Source organism: Scomber scombrus, chromosome 17 (genome assembly GCF_963691925.1).
Source record: "Scomber scombrus chromosome 17, fScoSco1.1, whole genome shotgun sequence".
Taxonomy (NCBI): Eukaryota; Metazoa; Chordata; class Actinopteri; order Scombriformes; family Scombridae; genus Scomber; species Scomber scombrus.
Window position 1 is genome coordinate 7595930 of NC_084986.1, and position 24457 is coordinate 7620386.

General features: G+C 39.1%; 2 protein-coding genes across 3 annotated transcripts; one reads left to right on the plus strand and one right to left on the minus strand.

The window, feature by feature from the left end:
• The first annotated feature begins 5403 nt into the window (after positions 1 to 5403).
• Positions 5404 to 15651, plus strand: tdrd6 (tudor domain containing 6). Its single transcript, XM_062437783.1, has 13 exons — positions 5404 to 11044; positions 11241 to 11320; positions 11965 to 12019; positions 12679 to 12746; positions 12832 to 12889; positions 13053 to 13129; positions 13321 to 13392; positions 14080 to 14122; positions 14265 to 14317; positions 14404 to 14512; positions 14661 to 14728; positions 15183 to 15240; positions 15560 to 15651. Exons 1-13 carry the CDS (start codon positions 5404 to 5406, stop codon positions 15649 to 15651), a joined length of 6474 nt encoding a protein of 2157 aa, XP_062293767.1.
• Positions 15652 to 16217: 566 nt separating this feature from the next.
• On the minus strand, positions 16218 to 24447 carry pla2g7 (phospholipase A2, group VII (platelet-activating factor acetylhydrolase, plasma)). Of its 2 annotated transcripts, none has more exons than XM_062437649.1 (11): positions 24335 to 24447; positions 23006 to 23133; positions 22341 to 22491; positions 21692 to 21785; positions 21509 to 21577; positions 20497 to 20668; positions 19289 to 19402; positions 17751 to 17842; positions 17486 to 17656; positions 17249 to 17397; positions 16218 to 17111 (listed from the first exon to the last, which is right to left on the minus strand). In XM_062437649.1, the coding sequence occupies exons 2-11, from the start codon at positions 23099 to 23101 to the stop codon at positions 17011 to 17013; spliced, it is 1209 nt and encodes a 402-aa protein (XP_062293633.1). In that variant the 5' UTR covers positions 23102 to 23133; positions 24335 to 24447; the 3' UTR covers positions 16218 to 17010. The 2 variants fall into 2 exon arrangements, with proteins under 2 accessions (XP_062293633.1, XP_062293632.1); XM_062437648.1 differs by having other exon boundaries at positions 24143 to 24407.
• Positions 24448 to 24457: the final 10 nt, after the last annotated feature.

Consider the following 24457-nt stretch of genomic DNA (forward strand, 5'->3'; position numbering starts at 1 on the left):
TTCTCCTTTATGTATAAATTATTCTGTGTGACTATGTGTTATGTGTACATAAAATAAACAGTTTCTAATTAGATGATTTTGCTATTTGTGTGTTATTGCGTCATGATCCTTGTGAGTGTGTAAATACGTGTACTATTCAATGTTCAGTTCTACACAGGGAACGTCCAGCAATAACAATTACAGCTGCAAACAGTGATGATTGGGCCTTTGCACATTTGTGCTAGTCGGGGATGCACATGATGAAAAGATTTCAAAATGTAATATATGGTATGAATGTTTTAAAATTGTGTTCAATTTTAAAATAAACTCTAAAACTGAGAGGTAACCAAAGAATAGAGGTCTGAATCGATGTGATATGATACAATTTTATGATTATGTCCATATCGTGCTGCTGTATTCTTGTGCTACATTTCAAGAAATGTATGTTTTACATTCAACTGACAGTTGAACAGTGGTGGGGTGGTAGTCAGGAGGACTGACATCCAGTAACCTTTCAGGCTTACCTTGATAGACTGAACTGTTTGTACAAACACACACATTTAATGTCTTCACCAAATCCACAGGAGAAGAGTAAATGAGCAGCTCTTGCAGTCCTACATTCTCTTGACACAAGGACATCCTCATTTAGAATAGCATTTGGAATTCCAAAAATGAATGCCTTAAAAATGCTTTTGCCTCACCATGATGAACACAACTGGGTTCATAGTACTAGAACTGACATGTCAATTTGACCCTGCTGCTGTTCTCAAGCTTTAAACAGTGTTACCTGCAGTCAGCTGACTCAAAAGATGATTACACATACTATAAGTGATGTTTCAAAACTTGTACAAACTTTACTATTGGTGATTGCACAAAGTGACCAGTTTCCTCTGCCTCCATCCTTTCTGTGCAGGGGGAGGGTGTTGCTGAAATAATATTGAGGCAACACTTTCCACATCAGTTCTTCAAAAGTGTTCCTTTAAACTAAAACAGTATATTTAAACACATTATTAGACAGTCATTCATTGTTAGATGGTATTTCGCTTACTGCACATGCATGCTTTTGTGGTTTTCTGACATATTCCAGTTGCAAGCATGAAAATAAAAATATACCTAAAAATGACATTCATATAACGTTAAATTGACTCCAACATGCATTTTCTTTTGTTGAGAATTTACAGCCCATGTGTAAGTCATTATTTACAAAAAAGCAGCAGCAAACTCCTCACATCATACTGAAATGATTAACTTTTAAAAATTAAAACAGGACAGTCTTCACTGACATCCATTAGCTAACTGCAAAAAGATTATGACAGATTAAAATCAAAATATCCTATCTGATGTCACATTCAGTCAAACAGTATTAAATGAAAATGAAATTAAAACAGGACAGTCTTGAATGACATCCATTAATTGCAGCGTGAAAGATATTTAAATATCTGATTAATTTGATCTGATAGTGGTAAATGAAAATCTTATTAATCTGGACAGGGATCTAAATGCATGGTCAAAGTCTGGTGATCTACACAAGTGGTTGTCAATCTTTTTGGTGTCAAGGACCCCTAAATTATTACACATCAGGCCACAAACCCATATTTGATTAGATCTGCATCTTATCTCTCGGGGATCCCCATCTGATAAGATTTAATTATTCCACAACTGTCTATACTGTAGATTGGCAAATTAACAACAGAATAGTCACTTCTGTACAGTCTCTCATTGTGTTACCTTGTAGTCAATGAATGAACAGGGAAATTAAAATATTCCCCATTTTTTTCTGGGGACCCCCTGAAACACCCTCAAGGACCCCTAGGGGTAATTGGATCCAAGGTTGAGAGCTCCACTATCACAATTAACACCAGCTTGTCAAGATTTATGACTTGGTGACACTTTTTATTTGTCAGCTTGGGTTTTTGCAATTTGGTAGATGACATTTTTCATTAAAATTCACGTCTAAAAAAAGATTTAATTTAGAGGTACATTTGTTTTTTCTTTCTTTCTTTCAATTTTTTCTCTGAAAAATATAATTGTTTATTTTTAATCTGAAGTCTTTACAAATAAGTAGTGGTTGAACTGAGTAGACTATATAAGGAAAATAACATGAAATATAGTTTAAGTTGTACTTTTACACTTGTGTCAATGCAGAACGACAGTTAGCAGGTGTTGTTTCGAAAATTGTTCCCCCATCGATTTGTGTCTCCCCTACAGTTAAACCTTTATCCCTAACCAGTCATCCTCTGAGGGGCTTAACTTGACTCTAAATTTACCTTAACACCAAATAGTTATCTCTGCTACGCCTAACCACAGTCTGAGTTAGGATTTATGATTAATAAGTCCTAACTTGGAGGTGTTGCTAAAGAACACTCAGTTCTAACAGGAAGGGGACATTATATGAGGGGGGACGAAATTCACCACAACACCTGACACAAGATGCTAAAGAACCACTCAGTTCGGTTCGTTCTAACAGGAAGGGAACATTATATGAGTGGGGTGACGAAATTAATCACAACACCTGACGCAAGATAAAAAGGGTTTCAACGCGCGCGTGAATTTTAGTGCTAGTTAACTTTAGCCGCTAATTAACCGTTACTAACGGTTTGTTGAGGAGTTTGTTGCTACTTTAAAAAATATAAAACATATTCTCCGAAGCAGTGAATCGGATCATCTGACACAACAGCAGCGCACACCAGAGTTAAAAACAACAAACAGTGGAGGTGGAGTAAGATTAGCTAAGGCGGAACGGTTTAGGCGGGCGAAAGGACGCTAGCTCCGCTGCGGCTGAGTGGACTGTGTTGGGCTAATCGGTGTAGCTACTACCCTGCTAACCCCCCTTTTACCCCTCCATAGTGGTGGATTTAAGAGGACTGGGCAGGAATAAAACAGGTGAGTTGTTAGTGAGTCAATTTCCCCTTAAATTACTGCTAAGTGTGCGCACAGAGAAAGCTAACTTGGAGGATAAAAGTGTCCGCACATCGTTAATTTTACCCAAACTCAGCTCACCTGTAATTTACCTGCATTGATTAAAATGTCTGAAATAAATTAACATTATCCAAATAACTGATCTTAAACGAAGCCATGGCTATGTCTGTTAGCTTTCCCCCGAACAATTTTATTGATGCAATGGCCATTTGTCCTTAAGTTGAAAAATTAAAAATTAAAACAAATTAAAAAAAATAAAGAAGCCACTGGGGTACAAAAAGGAATGAAATTTATGCAGGGTAAAAAAAAAAAAACCTTGTTCAGGTAAGCATGTTGACAAAAAACAATGGTGTCTGCTGCCTCTCTTGCACTGGTGGAAAAAACCAAACATGCCTTTCCCAGTGCCTGCTGATTTCTCTACCTGTCTAATTATAAAATAAATTCACCTCTGTGCCCCAAGCTGCTTCCCAGTACCTTCAAAACAAAAGCATTAAATAGTACTCAAATTAACTAAAATTTAACACGATTTATATATTTTTAATAAGATTTAACAACAAATAGCTCCAATAATTGATATTTCAAACTTATTAAAAAAAAAAAAAAAATGTATATTTTTCTTATTTTCAACTCCAACCTTTGACCCTGACTCAAAGCATCCCAACCACATACAAAAATTAAATTATTTATTTGTATTAAAATCCTTTATAAGAACCCGCTGATACTCAAACACATTTTAAAAATGTTCACTGTTTATTTTAAGTCTTTTTTTTACCTTTTTAAATATACTATTTGTGCTTTCCTCATCATAATGATAATGCTGAGGTCTTTTCCTTCTTTATGATCCTTAAATCACCAGACATTAAGTTTAAAGGACAGCTGTAAAAATGCTGCTTCCTTACAATATCAAAATAAATGGAAATCTGAGTCCTCTCCTCTTCCTCACATTGTTTGATTCTCCATTTTAAGCATTTTCTCAGTAGAAGTGTCTGTAGATTAGTTTTAGTTGGAGACATCTAAAATAGTTTGTAAATTCAGATAAAAACGTTCCCCCATGGGACACATTTGTCTAATACCGATACAGTAGTTTTTTTGTGTGTTTTGTTTTGGTGATTCATGTATAACTGATATATTCTTCTTATGTTTCTCTTCGTCATCCATAGTATATCCTTAATGTAGGGGCAACGTGTCATTTGTTTCATACATAATGATAGTTTTGTTTTCCAGGTGTGTGATATAGCTGCCTGGAGTTGATGACATGGGAAATGATATTAACGTATACTCCTGTTAGATCATCGTAAGACCTGATTTCACCTCTGCTGTTTTAAAGGAATCATTTAATTGAATATTTCTATTATGCCGTAACACTCGGCTTTGGATTTCACAACAGGAATTTGGCTAATGACGATTGTACTGAAATCCCCTGACCCTCCGTATTTAATTGCATGCAGCTGGTTTACTTTGTCATGTCTGTTTCTGTCTGGTTTTCAGATTTCACACATCTGGATCTGCTCCCATCGAGATTGGTCGAAGCTTCACCATCCAAATCTCCTGTCTGTGAACGTCGAAAAAACTGAACAGACGCAGTGAGTATTTGGGATATGGTAGGACTAACAGTGTACTCCTTCTGTGTCTTGGTAGGCCGCTTAGTTTGTTGTAGATGTTTAGCTTTATTCTAGACACCTCGGCCCACATCTCCTATTTGTTTAATGACTTCTGGGGCTGAAGTTTGTGGTGGTATTCACTGGGAAAATCATTATAAGTCTGAAAATAAATAAATCTTTAGGTTTTAGACTGTTGCTTGGACAAAATAGGCAGTTTGAACGTATGATGGGCATTTTCCCCATTTGTATACGTTTTACAGAACTATTTATTAAGATTTAGGTATTGTTAGTTGCAGCAAATACAACTCATACTTTATCCAGTCAGTGCTTCACCTCAGAGACTGACTGACTCACTAACTTTTTGTTTCAGTTATCAGCTGTATGTGATGTATTTCAAGCCATTTTATTCATACAAGTATAATATGTTCTTGCAAAGATGACACCAACATATTGTTTAAATTGCCTTAAAAATGAAAAGGGAAATGTGACTAAGACCATTGTAACATGCAACATAAGCTTATAAAACATTTACAGTTTCATTAGATACATTTATCTCACAATCACTTAAGATAGTAGCAGGTGCAATTACCTTAAGTATTTTAAATGTAGTGATTGAATTGTAATTTTAACCCAATGTAGCTTTTAAGAAATTTAAGTCTATAACCCTGTCAATTTATGTAGTTTTAGTAATTTTCGCCAGCTAAGGATGTCCCTGCAAGGTGAGTCAAAAAACCAACGTGTAGGCAGAACTGAATTTTAGTGTGTGGGGGGGGGAAAAACAATTATTCAGTAGAAATGTTGGATTTAATGTGTGTTTATTGGTTTAATGTGTTTGTATGTTTTCCAGATAATATCCAGAGCTCCACACGACTGTTGATGAGAGGTGACAGATGAAACTGCCAAAATGTCATCAATCCTTGGACTTCCGACACGAGGATCAGATGTAACGATCATCATAACCAGGGTCCACTTACATCCCTGTTGTGTGCTTGTGGAGTTCTGGGGAAAATTTAGTCAGGAGAGGACAGCAGATTATCAGTCCCTGGCCAAAGATATCCAGTCTCCTGGAAACACATTTAAAGAGTTTGAAGGAAATCAAGGTGACCAGTGCTTGGTTCAGATAGATGGTACCTGGTACAGGTCCCGCATTGTCTCAAGAAATGGCTCGAAATGCAACGTGTTCCTCATTGACAAAGGAATGACAAATCGCACCACCACAACTATGCTGGCATGGGGTAAGAAGGAGCACTTCCACCTGCCTCCTGAAGTTGAGTTTTGTTTGCTAGCCAACGTTTTACCTCTCTCACCTGAGAACAGATGGTCTCCAGTGGCTCTTGAGTTCCTCAGATCTCTCTCAGGGAAGTCTGTGATGGCACATGTTCAAGACGTCCTGGTGTCTCACAGAACATTTGTACTGCACATTCCTTGCATATTCAAACAAATGTATGAGATGGGATTTGCCAAGAAGCTAGCCCCAGACATGTTCCAGGACTTTGTACTCAAGTCATTGGAGGACCATAGTGGAGCAGAAATACCTCTTGAGGCTCAGCAAAGCTCCATAGAGGTAGGTGAGGGACTACACAAGCAAGAGCTGTACATGTACCCAGAGCTGCCAGCAGGAACTGTGGAGACCGTCGTAGTCACTGAAGTCACAAACCCACAACGGATTTTTTGCCAGTTAAAGGTTTTCGCAAGAGAGTTGAAAAAACTCTCAGAACAAATCACTCAGTGCTTCGAGGGCAGAATGACCAGTTGCATTGTCGGTCCTGAAATGATTGGATTTCCGTGTGCTGCAAGAGGAAGCGATGGCATATGGTACCGCTCCGTTCTGCAGCAGGTACTGCCAGGCAAAAAAGTAGTGGAAGTACTCAACGTTGACTATGGAACAAAACAGTTTGTTCAAGTGAAGGATGTAAGACCACTAGCTAAAGAATTTTTCAGGATGCCTGTTGTGACTTACATCTGCTCGCTCCACGGGATCCTCGACAAAGGCGTTGGATGGACGACCACCCAGATCGACTATCTCAGGACCCTTCTCCTGCGCAAAACAGTGATTGCTAAATTTGAGTACCAGAGCATCTCAGAAGGTGTTCACTATGTTACGCTCTATGGGGATGAGAACACAAACATTAACAACTTGTTTGGTTCAAAAGAGAGCTGTTTCCTGGAGTGTGAAAAAACACTGGGAGATTATGCCATTCAAAGCACTGCATACAATCGCCAGCATCCTCCGCAGCAAGAAAAGAATCAAAGAAAGATGCTACCTTCTGGACAGATCGTAGAGGATAAAGAAGTGAAGGAAATGGCAGAGAAGTTTCCAGTTGAAGACCTCTCCCTAAACTCCTCACATGTGGCATTTGTACAGCATACATCCAACCCATCAGAGTTTTGGATCCAAACACAAAACTTTGCAAATGAGTTGGACGAACTGATGGATAACATATACCATCTATACAAAGATTCAACAAACAAGAATGTGGTGAGAAATCCAACTGTAGGGCTCTATTGTGCTGCCAAGGCAGAGGACGGTGACTTCTACAGAGCAACCATGTCTGAAGTCGGTGAAAAACAAATCAAAGCGTTTTTTGTGGATTATGGAAACACGGAGCTGGTTGATAGGAGTAACATCAGGACCCTTCCTGAAGAGTTCAAAAAGCTGCCATGGCTTGCAATGAAATGCACCTTGGCAGGTGTCAGGCCAAATGATGGAAGATGGAGTCAAAGTGCCATTGAATTCTTCATCAAAGCAGTCACAGACAAAGCTCTAAATGTAAATGTGACAGCAAAATATGACGACACTCATGTAGTCCAGCTGACTGATCCTGAGGCACACGGAGAACAAGACCTCAGTAAGCTGATGTGTAGCTCAGGCCTCGCTGAAAGGGATGAAACACAGAAACAACCCAAAACCAGAATGACCATTCAGCCTGCCATTATCTGTGTCTCACAACATATGCCAGATGCCAGATTCTCAGGTCTATACAGGAACAGCGGGATGCCTTTCAAGACCCAAAACACTGTTGTCCCTCCCATCGACGAAAGGAGAACTGCTACTTTCAAGGAGAATATGTTTCCCATCGGAAGTGTCCTTGACGTCAGTGTGTCCTACATTGAGAGCCCAAATGACTTCTGGTGCCAACTCGTACAAAATGCAGGGCACTTGAAATTGCTCATGCATGACATACAAGCTCATTACGCAGGAAGTGAATTTCAGCCTCCTGTAGAAACGGCATGTGTCGCTCGCCACCCTGAAAATGGGATGTGGTACAGAGCTCTCGTAATTCACAAACATGAAACGCCTCATGTAAACGTGTTGTTTATTGATTATGGCCAGACGGAGACAGTCTCCCTCTATGACCTGAGGAAGATCTGCTCTGAATTCCTCACTCTGCATGGTCAAGCTTTTCGCTGCAGTCTGTTAAACCCTGTGGATCCATCATCTGCCATAAATGACTGGAACGAAGAAGCAACAGCAAGGTTTCACGACTTTGTGGCAACTGCTGCGTCCAACTTTGTGATATTAAAGTGCACCATATATGCCGTCATGTACAGTGAGCAGAAAATCGTTTTCAACATTGTGGATCTAGAAACTCCTTTTGAGAGTATCTGCACCAGCATGGTCAATCTTGTCAAAAGTGAACCCCCCAAAAAAGCCTCTGGACCATCCTTCCGTCTTGACACATACTACTACTCGACACACAACGTCAAAACTGGGACAGAGGAACAGGTCACCGTGACGTGTGTGAACAGCGTCAATCAGTTCTACTGCCAGCTCGAGAGGAACGCAGACATGATAAAAGATCTCAAAATGAAAGTGAACAATCTCTGTCACCAGCTGGAGAACGTGAAACTCCCGACAGTCTTTGGTACTTTGTGCTTTGCGAAGTTCACAGATGGGCAGTGGTACAGGGGGCTTATCAAGTCCACAAAACCATCAATCCTGGTTCACTTTGTGGATTACGGCGACACTATTGAGGTGGACAAATCAGATCTGCTTCCAGTGCCCAGAGAAGCTAATGACATCATGTCTGTGCCTGCACAAGCAGTGGTGTGTAGTCTCTCTGATGTCCCTTCAGATGTTACCAGTGAGGTGAATAGCTGGTTTGAGACGAGTGCAACAGAGTGCAAATTCAGAGCTCTGGTAGTGGCCAGAGAGCCTGATGGAAGATTGCTGGTTGAGCTGTATCACGGACAAACTCAAATCAACTCAAAGATCAAGAAAATGTTTCAAATAGAGATGCAAACAGAGGAGCAAGTTGTCTGCCAGGGTCACAAAGCACCAAAAGTTTCAGCAAATAATGCACAAAAGACTCCAAAAGCTGTGCCAAAACAAGCTGCAGAAATGGATGATCACACTCAAAGCATCAAGAAAAATAACTTCTCTGCCCCAAAATCTGCACATCACATGAGAGATCAGACAAAATCTGCAGATGTAAATCTACCATCTGTACTGAAGCATGTTTGTGAAAATGGTCAGCGGGTCAGAACTGCTCCATTACAGCTGTACACACCTCCACACCAAAGACAGCCGTGTAGTATGGGAAATGGTTCTGAGCCAGCAGATACCCAAATCAAACCAATAAAAGAAAACCAGCTTGTGAAGTTAAAATCACCTGGTGCAGAATCTCAGAGGGAAGGCAACGTGTCACCAGAAGCCAAAATTGGAAAACTGCTCAAACTTGAAGACCTGCCCGCGAAGTCCATCACATCAGATATGGAGGCAGAAGTTTATGTCTCCCACTGCAACAGCCCCTTGAGTTTTTATGTGCAGCTTGTCAGAGAGGAGGATGAAATATTCTCCCTGGTGGAAAAGCTCAATGATCTGCACTCAACCCCCCAAACAAACAGCATCAAAGACGTGAACCTCGGAGACCTCGTTCAAGCAGAGTTTGCAGATGACTCCTCTTGGTACCGAGGAGTTGTTAGAGAAATTCATGGCAACACAACAGCTCTTGTGGAGTTTGTTGATTTTGGAAATACAGCAATAACGCCAATTTCCAAGATGGCCAGACTTGATAAGTCTTTCTTGCAGCTACCCGTGTACAGTACACACTGCATGCTGAGTGAGGCTGCAGCTATTGGAAAAGAGGTGTTTGATCCAGAAGTGGTCGCAGCTTTCAAAAGTGACATCGGTGGTAATGGTGAGAAGGAGCTGAAGTGCCGGTTTATCAGGCAATCAGGATCTGTGTGGGAAGTCAGTCTGGAGAACAATGGTGTTAAAGTGATGTGTAAAACATCTACCCCAGAGAAATGTGAACAAGTGATGGAAAAGTCTGTCGAAAACTCTGAGAACTCACAGCTAGACTTATGTTCTCTGCATTACCACCAGCAAACCTTTCAAGAGGGACAAAAGTTAGCAGTCTACATCACAACTATAAATGATGCTCAGACCTTTTGGTGCCAGTCTGCTGACTCAGAAGAACTTGATAAGATAACAGAAAGTGTCTCAGAAGTTGGGAATGCAGCAGATCAGAAACAGTTGGACACAGATCGTCTTTCCCCTGGCAGCCCATGCATTGCTCTCTTTTCAGAGGATCAGCTTTGGTATCGTGGAGAAGTCATCGATAAAGATGGAGGCGAGCTGTCCATTCTCTTTGTGGACTATGGAAACAAGTCCCAAGTCAAGAGATCAGATGTTCGAGAAATGCCTCTTGACCTTTTGGAAACTCCACCACAGGCGTTTTTGTGCGAGCTTGAAGGTTTTGATGCTTCACACGGATCTTTGGACACCGGTGCCGTAGACGAGTTGTCAGCACTCACAGCAGACAACTTACTACAGCTGACTGTCATTAGAGTAGTAACAGAAGAAGGAGGACAGAGCAGATGCATTGTGCTGCTGGAATGTGAAGGCAAGGTGATAAACGAGGCACTGAAAACCTGGTGGAGCTCCGCACAAGAAAAGAAACCTGATGCAGCGCTATTCACTTCATGTGAAACACCACCCTCACATAATTCATCAAAGAAAGAGACTGAGCTACCTGAAGATCATCAAACACCAGCGGAAACTGAGTGTTCAAACACTCAGGTAACAGACAAGCTTGTTGACCTTCATGCAACAGATGGCGACTACAAATTAGAAAATACTCAAAACAACAGCGAGTGCTCTGAAGAGTCCCTTCAAGAAGAAAGGGATCTGATTTTGTCAGAATGTGATCCCCAAATCCTAAGAACATTGGAGAGCCTGATAGAAACTGTTTCGAAAGAAGGGGTGAAAATATCCCCCACTATTGTGATATCTCAATCTGAATCAAATGATCTCTTGCCATCGGATAGTGACATAGAAGACACTGCGTTGCCTCCCTCTGATAACAAAGATGACCGTGTTATTTGGAACTTGAGCTTTTCCAAAAATGTGGTGGAAACTGACGAGGGCTCTGAAGAAGAGAATGCTTCACCGACAGACAGTATTTTGCCAGATGAATCAAACTCTCAGTCCGATGAGCACCTTCAAAAGGCAGTGGATGAGTCTGAGGTCGCGAAGAAGCCTCCACATGAAGAGGAGAAGACCTACGACATGGAAGGCAGCTCTCGCATGATTTATTCTGGTAAGCAACACAATGTGATGCATGACCTTCCCCTAAACGAGCAGCTGAAATTTAAAATAATTCATAGGTATCATGTACATTTGGTTATAATGTTGAATTTAACAGATGCTGATGGTCACCTGCTGTCAATTTCTGTAAGTGATTGTGTGAAGTTGAAGACTTGTTTCTTTTCTTTTCTTTTTCTCTGCATTTCCAGATTCAAATGAAGAAAGAGATGATGGCGAGGTTACCACTGCAGTGGACAGTTCTGTTACCAGCGTCACATCAGTAAAAATGGTAAATTCTGTGACATTAACGTCTGCCTGTACAAGGTGTATAGATTCTGATTATAGTAGTTTTTACTGAACAGGGCATTGGATCATTTTAGGGATTAAAGAAGAAAATGTTATTCTTAGACTTAAGATATGTACATGTGGGTAGATAGACTTGATGAAATCTAATTGGGTGTCATCTTCTTCTAAAGATTCCCCGCCAAGCTTTTCCCAGACAGAGGGAGAACACCGACTTGCATGAGACAATTTCTGTGACTTCTGAAAACTCAAAGCAGGTACCTGAAGTTGTTTGTAGCAGTACACACACACACACACACACACACACACACACACACACACACACACACACACACACACACACACACACACACACACACACACACACACATACACATACACACTTTACATAAAATAAACACCTTTTAAATGGACAATTTAATGAAAAAAACTGAAACTCATTCTCATCTGAACTTGAGGATTTTATCTCCGGATAGGTTTTGTGTGTTTTGCTGTGATTTAGAGAGATGAGCGATAACTCACCTCCAAAAACACTTGATTAGGTTCTTTGGTGCAGCGTGCCAAAAAAAGTAATTTTGACCTTAGAGAGGACATGATGTTTTTTAATTATTTAGTTTTTTCATCTTGTAGATTCAGACTGACTCTGTGCTGCCCGCCTGTATGCTTCCTGCACAGCAGTTCTTTGGTGAGTTATTCCTAATTCTACCAACACAACACTCATAGATTGTATTAAACAATGTAGCCTTAGACCATGGGATGATCTGAAAAAGGGTGAAACATGTCTACAGCATACTGAATCTTAAGGTAGTCCAAAATTGCAGTACTGTGATGATGGATTGTCTTAACAGATGCTCCCACAGAGCAGGAAATTGAAGCAGTAGGTGGCCTACAGGAAGTGGTCCAACGTGTTGTCACGAAACTCAAGGTAATCTTATGGAAATACATGCCCAATGCAGTCAATCATTTTCATTCAATATTTAGTGTACAGATGAATAATTTAAAGGAAATTTAAGGCACCTTAAATTACCTGTTCTGCAGTAGTCACTGGTTGATCATTTGTTTTAGAATATCTTGATGACTGAAGAGGACACCTTGGCTCATCACGAGGATTCATATTCAGGTTTGTTGTCATCATTTTAGATTATTTGTTGGATTAAATACTTTCAGGCTTTAAAAAAAAAATGTAAAATGCAAACTTGAACCTTATTTGCACCAGAATAGTTAAGCAAGTTTTAAATCACATTTTGTCTTACTGTTGTTTTTTATAGTAAAGAAGTACTCTGAATCCTTTAAGCAACACACACTGATAGTTGTTTATCTAATAATCTGCCTGTGTATCTGCAGCCCTGCCAACTGACCCTGACACAGCAGCCAGTGAGACACACGCCTGCACATCTCCCTCTGCAGATCAGGTCTGAATTCAGTGTACAGGATACTGAAATCATCTGTGAAACATCTCATGTCTGACTTGTGCTTGTTCTCTGTATCATTGCTCAGGGTGACGTGATTGAAGAGGTCCCATGCTCTGTTGAAGAGGCCCGCTTGATCTGCTCAGGTAGCACACTCCACTAAATGAAGTACAGTGACAGGAATGCACTGTGAAGACTGGCTTAAATGCTGATCAGTCTCATAAAAGCACTGCTCTGTTATAGTTAGCAAGGGTATGCAGTATGCGTAGTATGTAGTGTAATTAAAGATTCACCCTTTTTTCTTTGCAGATCCAGATGAGCAAAGTGATGATGGAGAGATGATTGCGAGACACGATTGTCTCAGCAGTGTGTCGGCAGAGGAAACGGTAATTTGCATCACAATGAGTTTCCACATATGAGATTCAGGAATCTGCAGTTTTTTAGTGTTTGTGGGTTGGTTTCAGCCTAGTATGGGTAAAACAAACCTAATTCATGGGTGAATTATCCCTTTGGTTTCAGGCACATGTGGATAAATGTAAAACATTTAAATGTATCCAAATGAATCTCTTTTTTAAAGGTTTTCCAGGCAGCCAGTAGTCCTGAGGTAGAAGTCGATCAGCTAAAGACAATTTCTGAAGAATCAAATGAGGTAAAAATGCTTGTATGTAAAGTACTATAGATTCTGTATGTGGAAACTATATAATACAAATTTGTATTGTTGCAAGTAAGGTCATTTTTGGGTTATTTGTGTGCATGTTATGTATTCTATACTTGCTTCATTATATCTGAGTGATAATATTTAGAAAATTTTAGATTTTGTCTAAAATTTGATTTCTTTCTATTAAAATGTTTATAATTTCTCACATTGTAGGTCCAGGACGAATCACTGTTTCTTTTTGTGGAGCTTCCTCTTGAGCAGTTAATTGGTGAGTAATTTATAAGACCAGTTACAAAAAAACACCCTATCATGGGCAAAAATTAAATTAGGGTGTATTCTGTGAGGAAACCTTTGTTCACTAGATGATCATTGGTTACTTCTTCTAACTTCAAAGCCACTCATGGGTCTATCCTGCAGAACTGGACCAATTATGTCATATCCTCAAATTATTTTGATGATGTTTTGCAGATTTGTAGTTTTAATTTTCAATTTCTTCCCAGAGCACCAAAAGGAAATTGAAGACATTTCCTTACAAGAGGAAATGTCTTGTGCATCAGCACGTAATGAGGTAAGGTTGATCCCAACTTTGAGTAAATGGTAATAATCTGAGCACCAACATGAATATTGACAGTTTTTGTTTGTCGTAGTGTCAGTGATCGGTCATATGTTCTGTTTTAGGATGACATGATTAATGAAGATGATGCGTTGATTCTTCATGAAGGTAAATATTTTGGTTTGTCAACTTCATCTTATTTTTATTGTTATTCCCTTATTTCTGTTTGTAAGTATATTTTTTATTTTATAAAAAACAAAAATTGCAACACACCACATGTGTGACTTATCACCTGCTTCTGTGTCCACAGCTCTAACATCTGACATGGAACCACAAACCCACACAGTTCCCTATCTAGACATGGTAATGACTTAAACACAATATTGAACTGAAACTGCAGATCATCACATCATGTTCATATCATGAACCCTGTCTTTATTTCTGTTCAGAGTGACCTGGTGGAAGAGGTGACCTGTCTCGTTGGAGACATTTGTTTGACGAATGTCTGCAGAGATGAGCCGCAACTTGATGAACAACTAAATGTGCCAACCATGCACGGTCATTACCAAGTCTTTTTTTTATTTTATTTTTTTATTTTTTCCCATATGAACATAAATATTTGACATAATGATTTTAGTTTAAATAGACATGGATATTGTTCAAGAGGTTTGTAAAGTTGTGTTCTGATATCTGCTTGTTCTTTTAGACCAAATCAGAGAAGCTGAAACGGAGGACGGTGAGCAGCTGGTATCTACACCTCTGAAACAGAACGAGGTAACTGTTTGAAATCAGATCAGAAATGTGATGATGACGTTTGTTTTATTACGTCGTCCTCAGAGTTCTGGTCCAGATGTAAAAAGCTCTCTATGGACAGAAGGTTGTACCATATATATCAAAGATTTGATGTGGTGTTAGACTCATTGACTTCACATATTCTACTCAGAATAAACACGTGTGAGAGCCAGGCTATGTTGGGTTTGCTCTTTGCAGTGCACATTTTAGGTTGGTTCACTTTTTAGTCTGTGTGAGACTTTGAAGTATGATGACTGATAGATCTCAAACCAGCATCAAACATTAAGTTTTATACACTCCAGTCATGTACAATCTTCACAGCATCCAGAAAAACACTTGTGCTGTTGTTCAACAATAAAGATATTAATAACTGCCATTCATCATATTGAAAACTGGCTAAAAATACAATGTTCTGAATTTACTGATGATTTTTCAGGATTTTAATGATGATGTGCTTGCTGAAGAAACATCGTCTTCTTCTGATGACAATTTTGGTGAGAGATGGTCACAGTGTTTTCTAAAATGTTTTGGTTTGGGTGAAATTAAATGCTATCAACAGTAAATATTCATGGGATACATCCAATTATATAAGTGTAAAGAGCTTCTAATGAATCTTGAGTATATCAATGTACGTCAAAAAATGCAACTCCTGTTATATTAATGATAAGCAGCTACTCATCATCAAGTATACACCATTCTTCCTCAGCTTGTTCATTATAATGTCCTGTGCTTCCTTTTCAGGATGACATCTACAATCTATGATTTGTGTTGCATGCAATTCCCAATAAGTTTCTTTTTTTACCTCCATTTCAGAGGCCCAGCTGTCAAAGATAACTCATCTGTCTCTGATCATCAATGATGGATCCGCTGATACTCTGCCTGTTGAACAGCAGCCAGAAGAGTGACCGCCTTCTGTTCACTTCAGATGGACATTTTTCAACTTTAGTTTAAATATGTCAACAGGTTTTAGTTCTGTATAATTTGTTTTACTCCATTTATTGGGTCGACCAAGCAGGTCCAGATTAATGCCTTTATTTAATTGTTCGTATTAACAAAAATCAGACATCTGGTTAAAGTTCGTTTGTACAGAAATAGTTGTAGAAAAGTAGGAGTTGGTTGTCTCTCCCAGCGTTACCTGGAGCTCTGTTGTGTTGGATATGATCTGTTCTGATAAAAAAACTGCTGCATAATTCATTTGGAAACAAAATCTGAGTACTGAATCTTTTGTTAAATGTGAAAGACCAGTGAATTACTATAGTTTTCAAGTAAGTTTTCTGTGTTTGGTGTGGAAATATGCATGCGTTTAAAGATAAATTTATGTTGGCTCAATAAATATCATTACAGATCTAAGAAGATGTGACGTGGTTTCTTTGGTTTGGAAGAGCTTTACACATACATTACCGAGCATTTTGACTGATTCAAAGTGTGACGAAGCACAAGGCTGCACACATTTGTATACAAACCTGATTTATTGGATTTCTCTTGTGTACAAATGCAGATATTTCAGACAGTAAGTGTATAAAAGTAGAAGGTTGTGACATTTCATTGACCCAGGATGAACAGGACTGAGTGAAGGCACAAAGTATGTTGATGCATCATCATTTGACCTTTGTAGTGATTAATTCAACTGTCTTAATGATAACTATTTACTTTTGTAGCTGCTTTCTGTTGAAACAGGATGGATACATTTACTAGCTTAAATAATTTAAGATCATAAGACTACATTGTTTAAACAGTACCCAACTTGTAGCCCATTGTCTTGATAAGATTCTCATTATCACACTGCAATCATCATAGTGTAGCTCGTCTCTGCTGGAAGATCCCTTTCAGAGACACAGTATTTCTAAAAAACATTTTATTTACACACTGATTAAAAAGAATTTCTCTTAAGAAATTTCCGATAATAGTAAAAATGTGTTCAGCTGCTTCATACGCAACATTCAGGCCTCATGAAACAAACACTGGTACACTGAGTGTTTTGTCTGTCAAGAAAAAAAAAATCTTTCCTGCTGACGAGGTAGAGATTAGCTTCTTTAAAAAAAATCCATTATCTATCTTGGCTCTTCAGCGCAAAAACACCATTCACCAAAATATCCTCAGTCCATTTTAAACAGTATTTGCTTAAAATATTAATTTAAGGTCTGTCTGGCATTTTTTCAAGGACTGCTCCCGCTGACTGACGTGTTTCGTGGCGAGATCGTTCAACTGACTGTACAGGAAGCATTCCAGCAGTATTTCAGCAGTGCATGAGGCGCAGATGAAGTTCAGATAGCAGACTGAAGCACGGTAATATTAGTCCCTGGAATGAGGTTTTCATCCTTCCCGTCAATCAGAGGGTCCCATTGATTGAAGTTCTTCTCCAGACCTAAATAAACCCAACAAAACAACAACCAAAGACGATTGAAAGTCACAATTTCAGCAAATCGCAGAAGGTTAAGCATGAATTGTTGAGTTAAGGAAAAAAAAAACAAGAGTTAGAAGTTTCGTCCTCGTGTTTCTTACGTAGATGCTGCTGCAGAAAGGCTAGTGTCGCCTTGTTTGAGAGGTCTATGGCGAGCTCCGGGTCGATCTCTCCCTTCAGTTTCATCAGCTTTCCGATCCAGTTGCCCGTCAGGAAGGTGAAGTCTGGAAAACTCTGGTGCACCGTACCTCTGAAGGTGAACAAAAAACTCAGTAAAAAAAGATTGACAGGAACTTAAATTCTGATAATGAGACTTGTAACTGATTGATCTGGTTTACCTTATAGTGATCATTTTTCTCGGTATGACAGCTGAGTCCAGCTTCCTCATGCGGCTGATGTTCCCTGCCCACTGGAACTTCTCTGAGTTGATGAATAATATCGGCTGTTTCACTCGAGGAAAGATCTCGTCGTGTAATGGGAACATCCAGGCGTCCAGCGCTACGCCACACCTGATTAAAAAAATTCACAGCCAAAGTATCAATAACTACGATGGGTATAAAAAAGTTTGATGATGATGATGTACATCTTTAAAACCCCACATACTTGAATTTAACCTCTTTGCACAGGGCTTCAATCACCGTCCCTCCCCCGAAGGAATGCCCGATCACTGCTATCCTGCACAGATCCATGGAGTCCTGAGGAAATGATGATGATGATGAGTAAGAGTCTATATTCAACTGTTGCCTTGAAACCCTTTCGGAAACCCTTGCACTCCCCTTTTTTCATTCATCGATCGACTTCTTATCAAGGAGTGGTAGGTATCTCACGTAGGCCTAAATGTTGGCTTTTATCTTACATGTGTAGAGACAAAATTTAAAGCTTCAGTCCTAAAAAAACAGCTCAATTGATGATTTCTGAATAATTATTCTTCAATGTGAGAGGGCCAATATAGCACCTTGAACGTCTTAAAATGACTGTCAGGTTCCCTGAATAAATATTTAAACTGGTTGTGCTTGTTGTAATCATTCCTGCTGTTCATACTGGTAAAAGATCTCCTTCAAATGGGCTTACAATGAAGGTAATGGGAGACAAAGCCCACAGTCCTCCTTCTGAGCATACATGCATTTAAAACTTTTAAGCTTTTGTAAAGGTTAGCTGTCCGAGTTACTCCTATCAAGTCAATATCTACCAGAATGAGTCTTTTTAGCATCAAATTCCCTCTTTGTGTCTCAACACAGTGCTTTCCTGTCCAGCTGCAGTGAAAGAATAGTGTCAAATAGAAAGAAATCTACACTAAAAAGACAACTTTAAATATATTGTCTCCTTGGGATAACTCAAGCTTCATATTTCAAATACATTTTTGCACAGGAGGAGGACTGTGGATTTTGCTTCCCATCACTTATACTACAAGTGTATTATGAAGGGATCTTCTAATGGTCAGCATAAACAGGAGGAATGATTACAACAGGAAACACATGCTGTTCAATGATATTCATTTGGGCACCTGACTGTTGTTTTCAGGTGGACTTGAAAAATTGTGAACCCGTCCTTTAACCATTTTACTATTAACGTGCCAAGGAGTCCCTCTCTGGCCAACAAGAACTGCACTGAAGGTGAATACAGTGCTTCATTATTAGTACATAAATATAGGACTACTGATGAATGTTGTAAACGTATCTAAAAAGTCACTATTACTATTTATAAGTTAACAAAGTTATATATTATATTTTCCATTCTTGGATCTTACTGAAACTGACTGTTAGACCACTTTTCCATTAACATTTACTCATGAACGATGGGTTTTCTTAAGCCAAGGTTTATTTTTTGTTTTTGAGTTTTTTACTAAGGTTGTTGGTGCCAAACACTTGAAAAGACCAGATTATGTTAAATTGTTTGATTTGTTAGAAGTAGTTTGATTATATTTTTCCTGATTTCTTTCTCTTTGATCCCATCTTGAAACTTGCAAATAGCCACGTATACATGAAAGAACTAAGTCTTATGCTGCCTGCTTATACCATCACTAGTTTCTGTTGATATTTCTTTTTTTAAATATAACTAGTACATTTTCATTGTTTTGTCTGTTTTCACTTCATGACTTCTCTAAGACTGAACCCACCAACTAAACTTCCTGGAAATGTTACCTGCAGAGTCGACCAATCAAACTGTGTTTGCAAAAAATTTTGCACAGGTGTCCCTGAGTTGATTTCAATCAGTTTATCCAGAGCCAGAATGCATTCATCTGCTCTCTGTTTCACCTGGGAGTGATGGAGAAGAAGGACAGAAATCAGGAGAAAAAGGAGAAAAAAAAGCACACATCAAATACAACTCTCATTAAAATCCCAGTCTTTTAAATACTAAGTCAACATAATGAAGTGCAGCAGCATTTCAAAGCACTACAGACAACTAGATGAAATGCAAAAAAAACGGATTAAACAGGCAGATCAGGGCAAAGATCGGAGGAAACAAGGATGTGGTTGTGTCAAAGTGAATTCGTTGTGCAATCCAGCTTCTGCAAACTCTTAACCCACACTGTATGAAAGAGGAATCATTTCTCCACCTCTACTTTTATACAACCAGCGTAGTGTCAGGTTATAACATGCCTATTGAGAATGGGCCAATTTCTTAAGAAAACCGTGCATATCCCCTTAATGCCTCTAATGCAGGCCATTCACAAGCGCTGCAATGTCCTGCTGCTCCTAAATGCCTCACATACTACAATTTTGAGCCGGATGAACTGCAGTGTCTGTTCAAAACGTTTCCCGAGACCTCCTACACTATGTCTTGAACATACATACCAACTTCCCACATGTAAGGAATGCGAATACATTTTTTTCAGTTGAATCTCTATGGTAGTTTTGGTTTTTATCTGTCCTGGGCTACTGTAGAAACGCTCTGTGGAAGAGGACCCACAGTATGGCAAAGGCCTATATGTAATGTGGTGAGAGATATGTACCAAATTACCAATTTGTACCTCAGGGGAGACAGTGAGTCACTGTAGCGTCCGGTCAGAACGGTTAAAACATGGGAGGAAGACGGACTAACGCTGCCCAGTAATTCTAATAATAATTTACCGCTGGCTCTAATGTCTCTGTAGTGTTTTGATATCTTTACGCATAGATTAAATGTAATAAAGTCAGCTTTACACTATATTCAGTGAGTGATAATGGTGGTGGGTTGGTGTATTTGTGTGTATGGGTGAGTGTGTGTGGGCAATTCCTACACATTGAACCTTTAAAAACAAAAGTATGTATATTATATTCTATTTCTGCTGGATGCCACTAAATTCCTCACACTGATAAAACAAAAGATTGTGCAGACTTATTTTTTGTGATGATTTAACACTTCATACTTGCGTATTTCTGAGGGTGAATTCGCTCTCTCCGTGCTGCAGAGCCCTGTAATACATCCACTCCTTCACCAGGTTGTCTGCCTCTGAGCCAGCCGGTTTAGGCAAACTCTTACTGGCCTTCTCTTCTTCTGTCTTCTCACGAAAATAATACGTAGCTGAGGCAGACATGTCTCTGCATTAAAAAAGAAAAAGAGAAATGATTCAGTAGCTAACTACAAAATAATAATAGAATAGAATAGTCTTTATTGTCAAAAAAAGAAGGTGCTTGTAAAAGAATAAAATAAATGAGTAATTAGTACTAAAACTAACACTCCAGACATTCCACTCGCTGCCATCAATATTGCACGATTCCCCTTAATATTACACTCAACATTGCTGTTGTTACAGGTCAGTTTTTTGGAGCACTTAGAGAAGTTTTTGCCTGGATTTTGTTCAGATTGTTGACAGGTCGATTTATCTCTGGGTGTGTTTGGAAGCAGTTTGTTTACAGTCACACACTGAACAAACTGTGTGACAAAAGCACCAGCGGCCACCAGTATGTGAAACAGACTCTGTCTCCCGCCTCGCAACAGCCATGAACCAGCAGGTTTACTACACCAGACTGAAACATGCTCTCTCTGTGGCTTTAGCCTTTAACCAGCTACCAAAATCCAACAGGACACCCACTTTAGTCCACATGAGTGACAGATTAACAGTAGCCATTATGTTCATCTCCATACGATCCCCCTTGTCTCTATACTGAAAAGAAATGTGATGACCTGGTTTGTACTATTGTCTGCACACCCTTTCCACTCCTACTCAACAGATAGACAGCCGCTTGCAGAAGAGGCCGACTAACGCTCGTCTATGATGACTAACCCCTGTGACTGTCACTGTATTTCCTCCAGCTGACATGTTAGTTCCCTAATCTGTACACGATATTAAAATCTACTCTGCCAACTCTGACTGATCCAATCCCCCGTTTGTGCTGTACAAGAAGCTCCTTTTGGTTTTTAATCACATGAATTAGTACCTGTGTTCCACTGAGGCCACGATGAAGCCCTGAGAGGCCAGTTCTGAACATATAGCCGAGTACAAAGTCCTAAAAAAGGTGGGGGAAAAAACAAAGAAACATCACTTACACATGCCTGGGGTGAACTTTATATCATGAGTAAATACTACAGCAGTGTCATGAATGTATTGTGTGTATATATACCTAAAGGCTCCTAAGCCGTGGGAGAAGATAACTACAGGACATTTCCCATTTGATTTAATTGGAGCGTCCAAGTAGGCTGGGATCTTAAAGGACCCTGAAATAAACAAATAGCAAAAAACTTTTAACACAAACTTTTAAAAAAAAAGGAACATGCCAGAGTTTTTATGTTTTTGCACATGCTAGCAAATTTAATACTAAGTAATGACCATTTCCCAAAATTGTCATGTCATGATACTTTTAAGACATCTACTGGCACGCACACATTTAACCGCAGTGGGAAAAAAAACTTGCAGAATTGAAACTTAGTAGAATTTGTGTCATTAATAATCAAAGAGGACTTGTCATTTCTGTTTCCACTGTTGTCAAAGTGCCGTTACTGTTGCTTAATAACGCAGTTGGAAGTGAGGATGAGTGGAAAATGTGCCAATGTGCGCAACAAAAACACAACTCTGACTAAAATAATAACAAACATGACGTAATGGTTGAGTGACTCAGGCGAACAGTCTAAGCTGTTTCATACACTTTCGAAACTCAAACACTGTGGTACGACTAGAAACGTGGTGAAGAAATACAAAGTTTACTACAGTTCTCTATATGGGACTTTTAAATGTCATATATCCCGTGTGATACTATTTGAAGGTATATTTACCAAAGAGGTAGTTGAAAATCCTTTCACTGAGAGCCCTGTTGATTTTCATGAAGTCTGCCAGACCATTGAAATACTCTCTGCACGGAATCCAGTCTGGTTTTTCTACTTTTTCCGTCTCTCGGCAAGGATAGTAAAGGCGGAAGAAGGTGCCCTGTTGGTGAGATAGATACTGAAGGTTCATAATTAAGGAAACAAATACACAAATGAGAAGCAGTATGTCCCAAATATGGTTTTCTATACAGATCCTGTCATGACTAACTGTGTAACTCTTGCCCTTGTTGGACTGCTGCCAGGCTGACTGATAATGGTATCATGGAAATTGATGACCAACATCTGATCACTGTTGACTTAGTAGCTGTAATCAACCAAGCCTTTAAATGCCTATTTCTTAAGAGTTATTTTATATGCCATGGCTTTAATTTGTGCTGAAATCCAGTGGTATTCTAGTTTTTAGTAATGCCTCATCCTGTTTTTTCTTCTTCAGAAATATTTAAAATTAGAAATATAAACAACAGCATGATGTTCACATTGCTCATTGAATAAGCCTATCCTTCTGTCTCATAGAAAATGTCCCTTTTGTCAAATGATTGACTTTCTCTTGGGGGAATGAAAGCATGTCTGTTGCATGTTCAAGTATACAACATACCCTGTGGTTGGACCTTTACCTGCGCTGTGTGGTCCATCATAAAATCTGTGCATCCCACAGCATTGGGGCCCTTGGCTGGCGGGATCCCGAGGTTATTACTGCAGGCGTTTCCCATGGCGAAGAAACCAAGTGTGTACCTCCTCTGCTCTGTGGAGTAAAAGAGAAACTCATTTGTAAATACGCTTAGTCGACCTGACAGAAGGAAATAAACGTGACCGCAAAGATAACAGCCATGACTAAACCACAGAGAAAACTAACAAGAAGTGCTGAAACCACAACTGCTGTTTTCTGACAGGTAGTGTTAGGGAGTAACTAGTTATATGTAACAGCGTTAAGTAATTTTATTACAAAATAAATGTAACTGTAATCCAAAAAGAAGTCAGACCTTTAAGATTTTGCTCAGCAGGAAGGTTTTTCCTAATTTTTTAACATTTAACATGTTACTCAATACATATATTGCTGTTTTTATCTGTTTTTAATCATAACGTGGGCTTATTTGGAGCACACATGGGCTTAAATGGTGTCACAGTACCAATTAAGCCCATGCCAGACTTTGTTAATAAAATATCTTTATTTTATATTCCAAAATCTACATGAACTAATGAATACATTTTCAAATGAGAGATAAATTATGCTTTATAAGAAATGATCTCTCTTTAAAATCATGTCAGTATCCATGAAAAACACCTGAGCTTAGATTTTGGTGCTTAATGGGTACACTTACCCTAACAGCTGAAAACATGTGTTAGGAAATCAGTATTCAGATTTAAAGTAATTGAAAAAGTTACATTACTTATTACATTTTAAATAGGGCAACTAGTAATCAGTAACTTATTACATTTCCAAAATAATCTCCTGTCAATGTATGAGAAGTCACTCACCTGGGTAAAGACTTCTGACTTTTAAGTGTGCTCTTTATCATCTGCTTTTGACTGTCAATCTCCTTTCAGTGTGGGCTATTATCTATAACTGGTTGCAACATGCAAGAACAAGGCATTATCTTCAGTATTACTAACTATGATCAAGATAAAAACAGACCCAGCTGTAATGTAGAGGTGTCTAACTTGATCAGATCAAGATCCTACTTCTTCATGTTATACCTGATAGCAGTTTGTAACAATGGCTGAGGAAAACTGAGTGTGTTTTCAGTCCATACCTGTCCTTTTCCACTCGTAAACCTTCTTGACTAACAACTGTACAAATCCTCCATTAGAAAACATGGACCTCAGAGGGTTTGAACAGCACAGCTAACCAGCACAGCTAACCTCAGCGTCCCCTCCTGTACAGAAAAAAAGCTCCCGAAAAAACACCGATATGACTGATATATATATGAGGAAATAAGTCCTACCGGAGATACAGGACGTTTGAGTGTCAAAGTTACTAACATCAGTTTCGTAACATTATCACGTAGTTTGGCATTATCTCGAGATAAATACGCCGGTGCAAGTCACTGGGGAGTGGTTTCAACGCT

Coding starts and splice junctions, on each gene's coding strand:
- tdrd6 (XM_062437783.1), top strand. CDS start 5,404: ATGTCATCAATCCTTGGACTTCCGACACGAGGATCAGATGTAACGATC. Junction 12,890..13,052: donor GGCCCGCTTGATCTGCTCAG/GTAGCACACTCC, acceptor TTTTCTTTGCAG/ATCCAGATGAGCAAAGTGAT. Junction 14,318..14,403: donor CAGTTCCCTATCTAGACATG/GTAATGACTTAA, acceptor ATTTCTGTTCAG/AGTGACCTGGTGGAAGAGGT.
- pla2g7 (XM_062437648.1), bottom strand. CDS start 24,206: ATGTTTTCTAATGGAGGATTTGTACAGTTGTTAGTCAAGAAGGTTTAC. Junction 21,786..22,340: donor GATTTTCAACTACCTCTTTG/GTAAATATACCT, acceptor TGTTTATTTCAG/GGTCCTTTAAGATCCCAGCC. Junction 21,578..21,691: donor CACGGCTTAGGAGCCTTTAG/GTATATATACAC, acceptor CACCTTTTTTAG/GACTTTGTACTCGGCTATAT.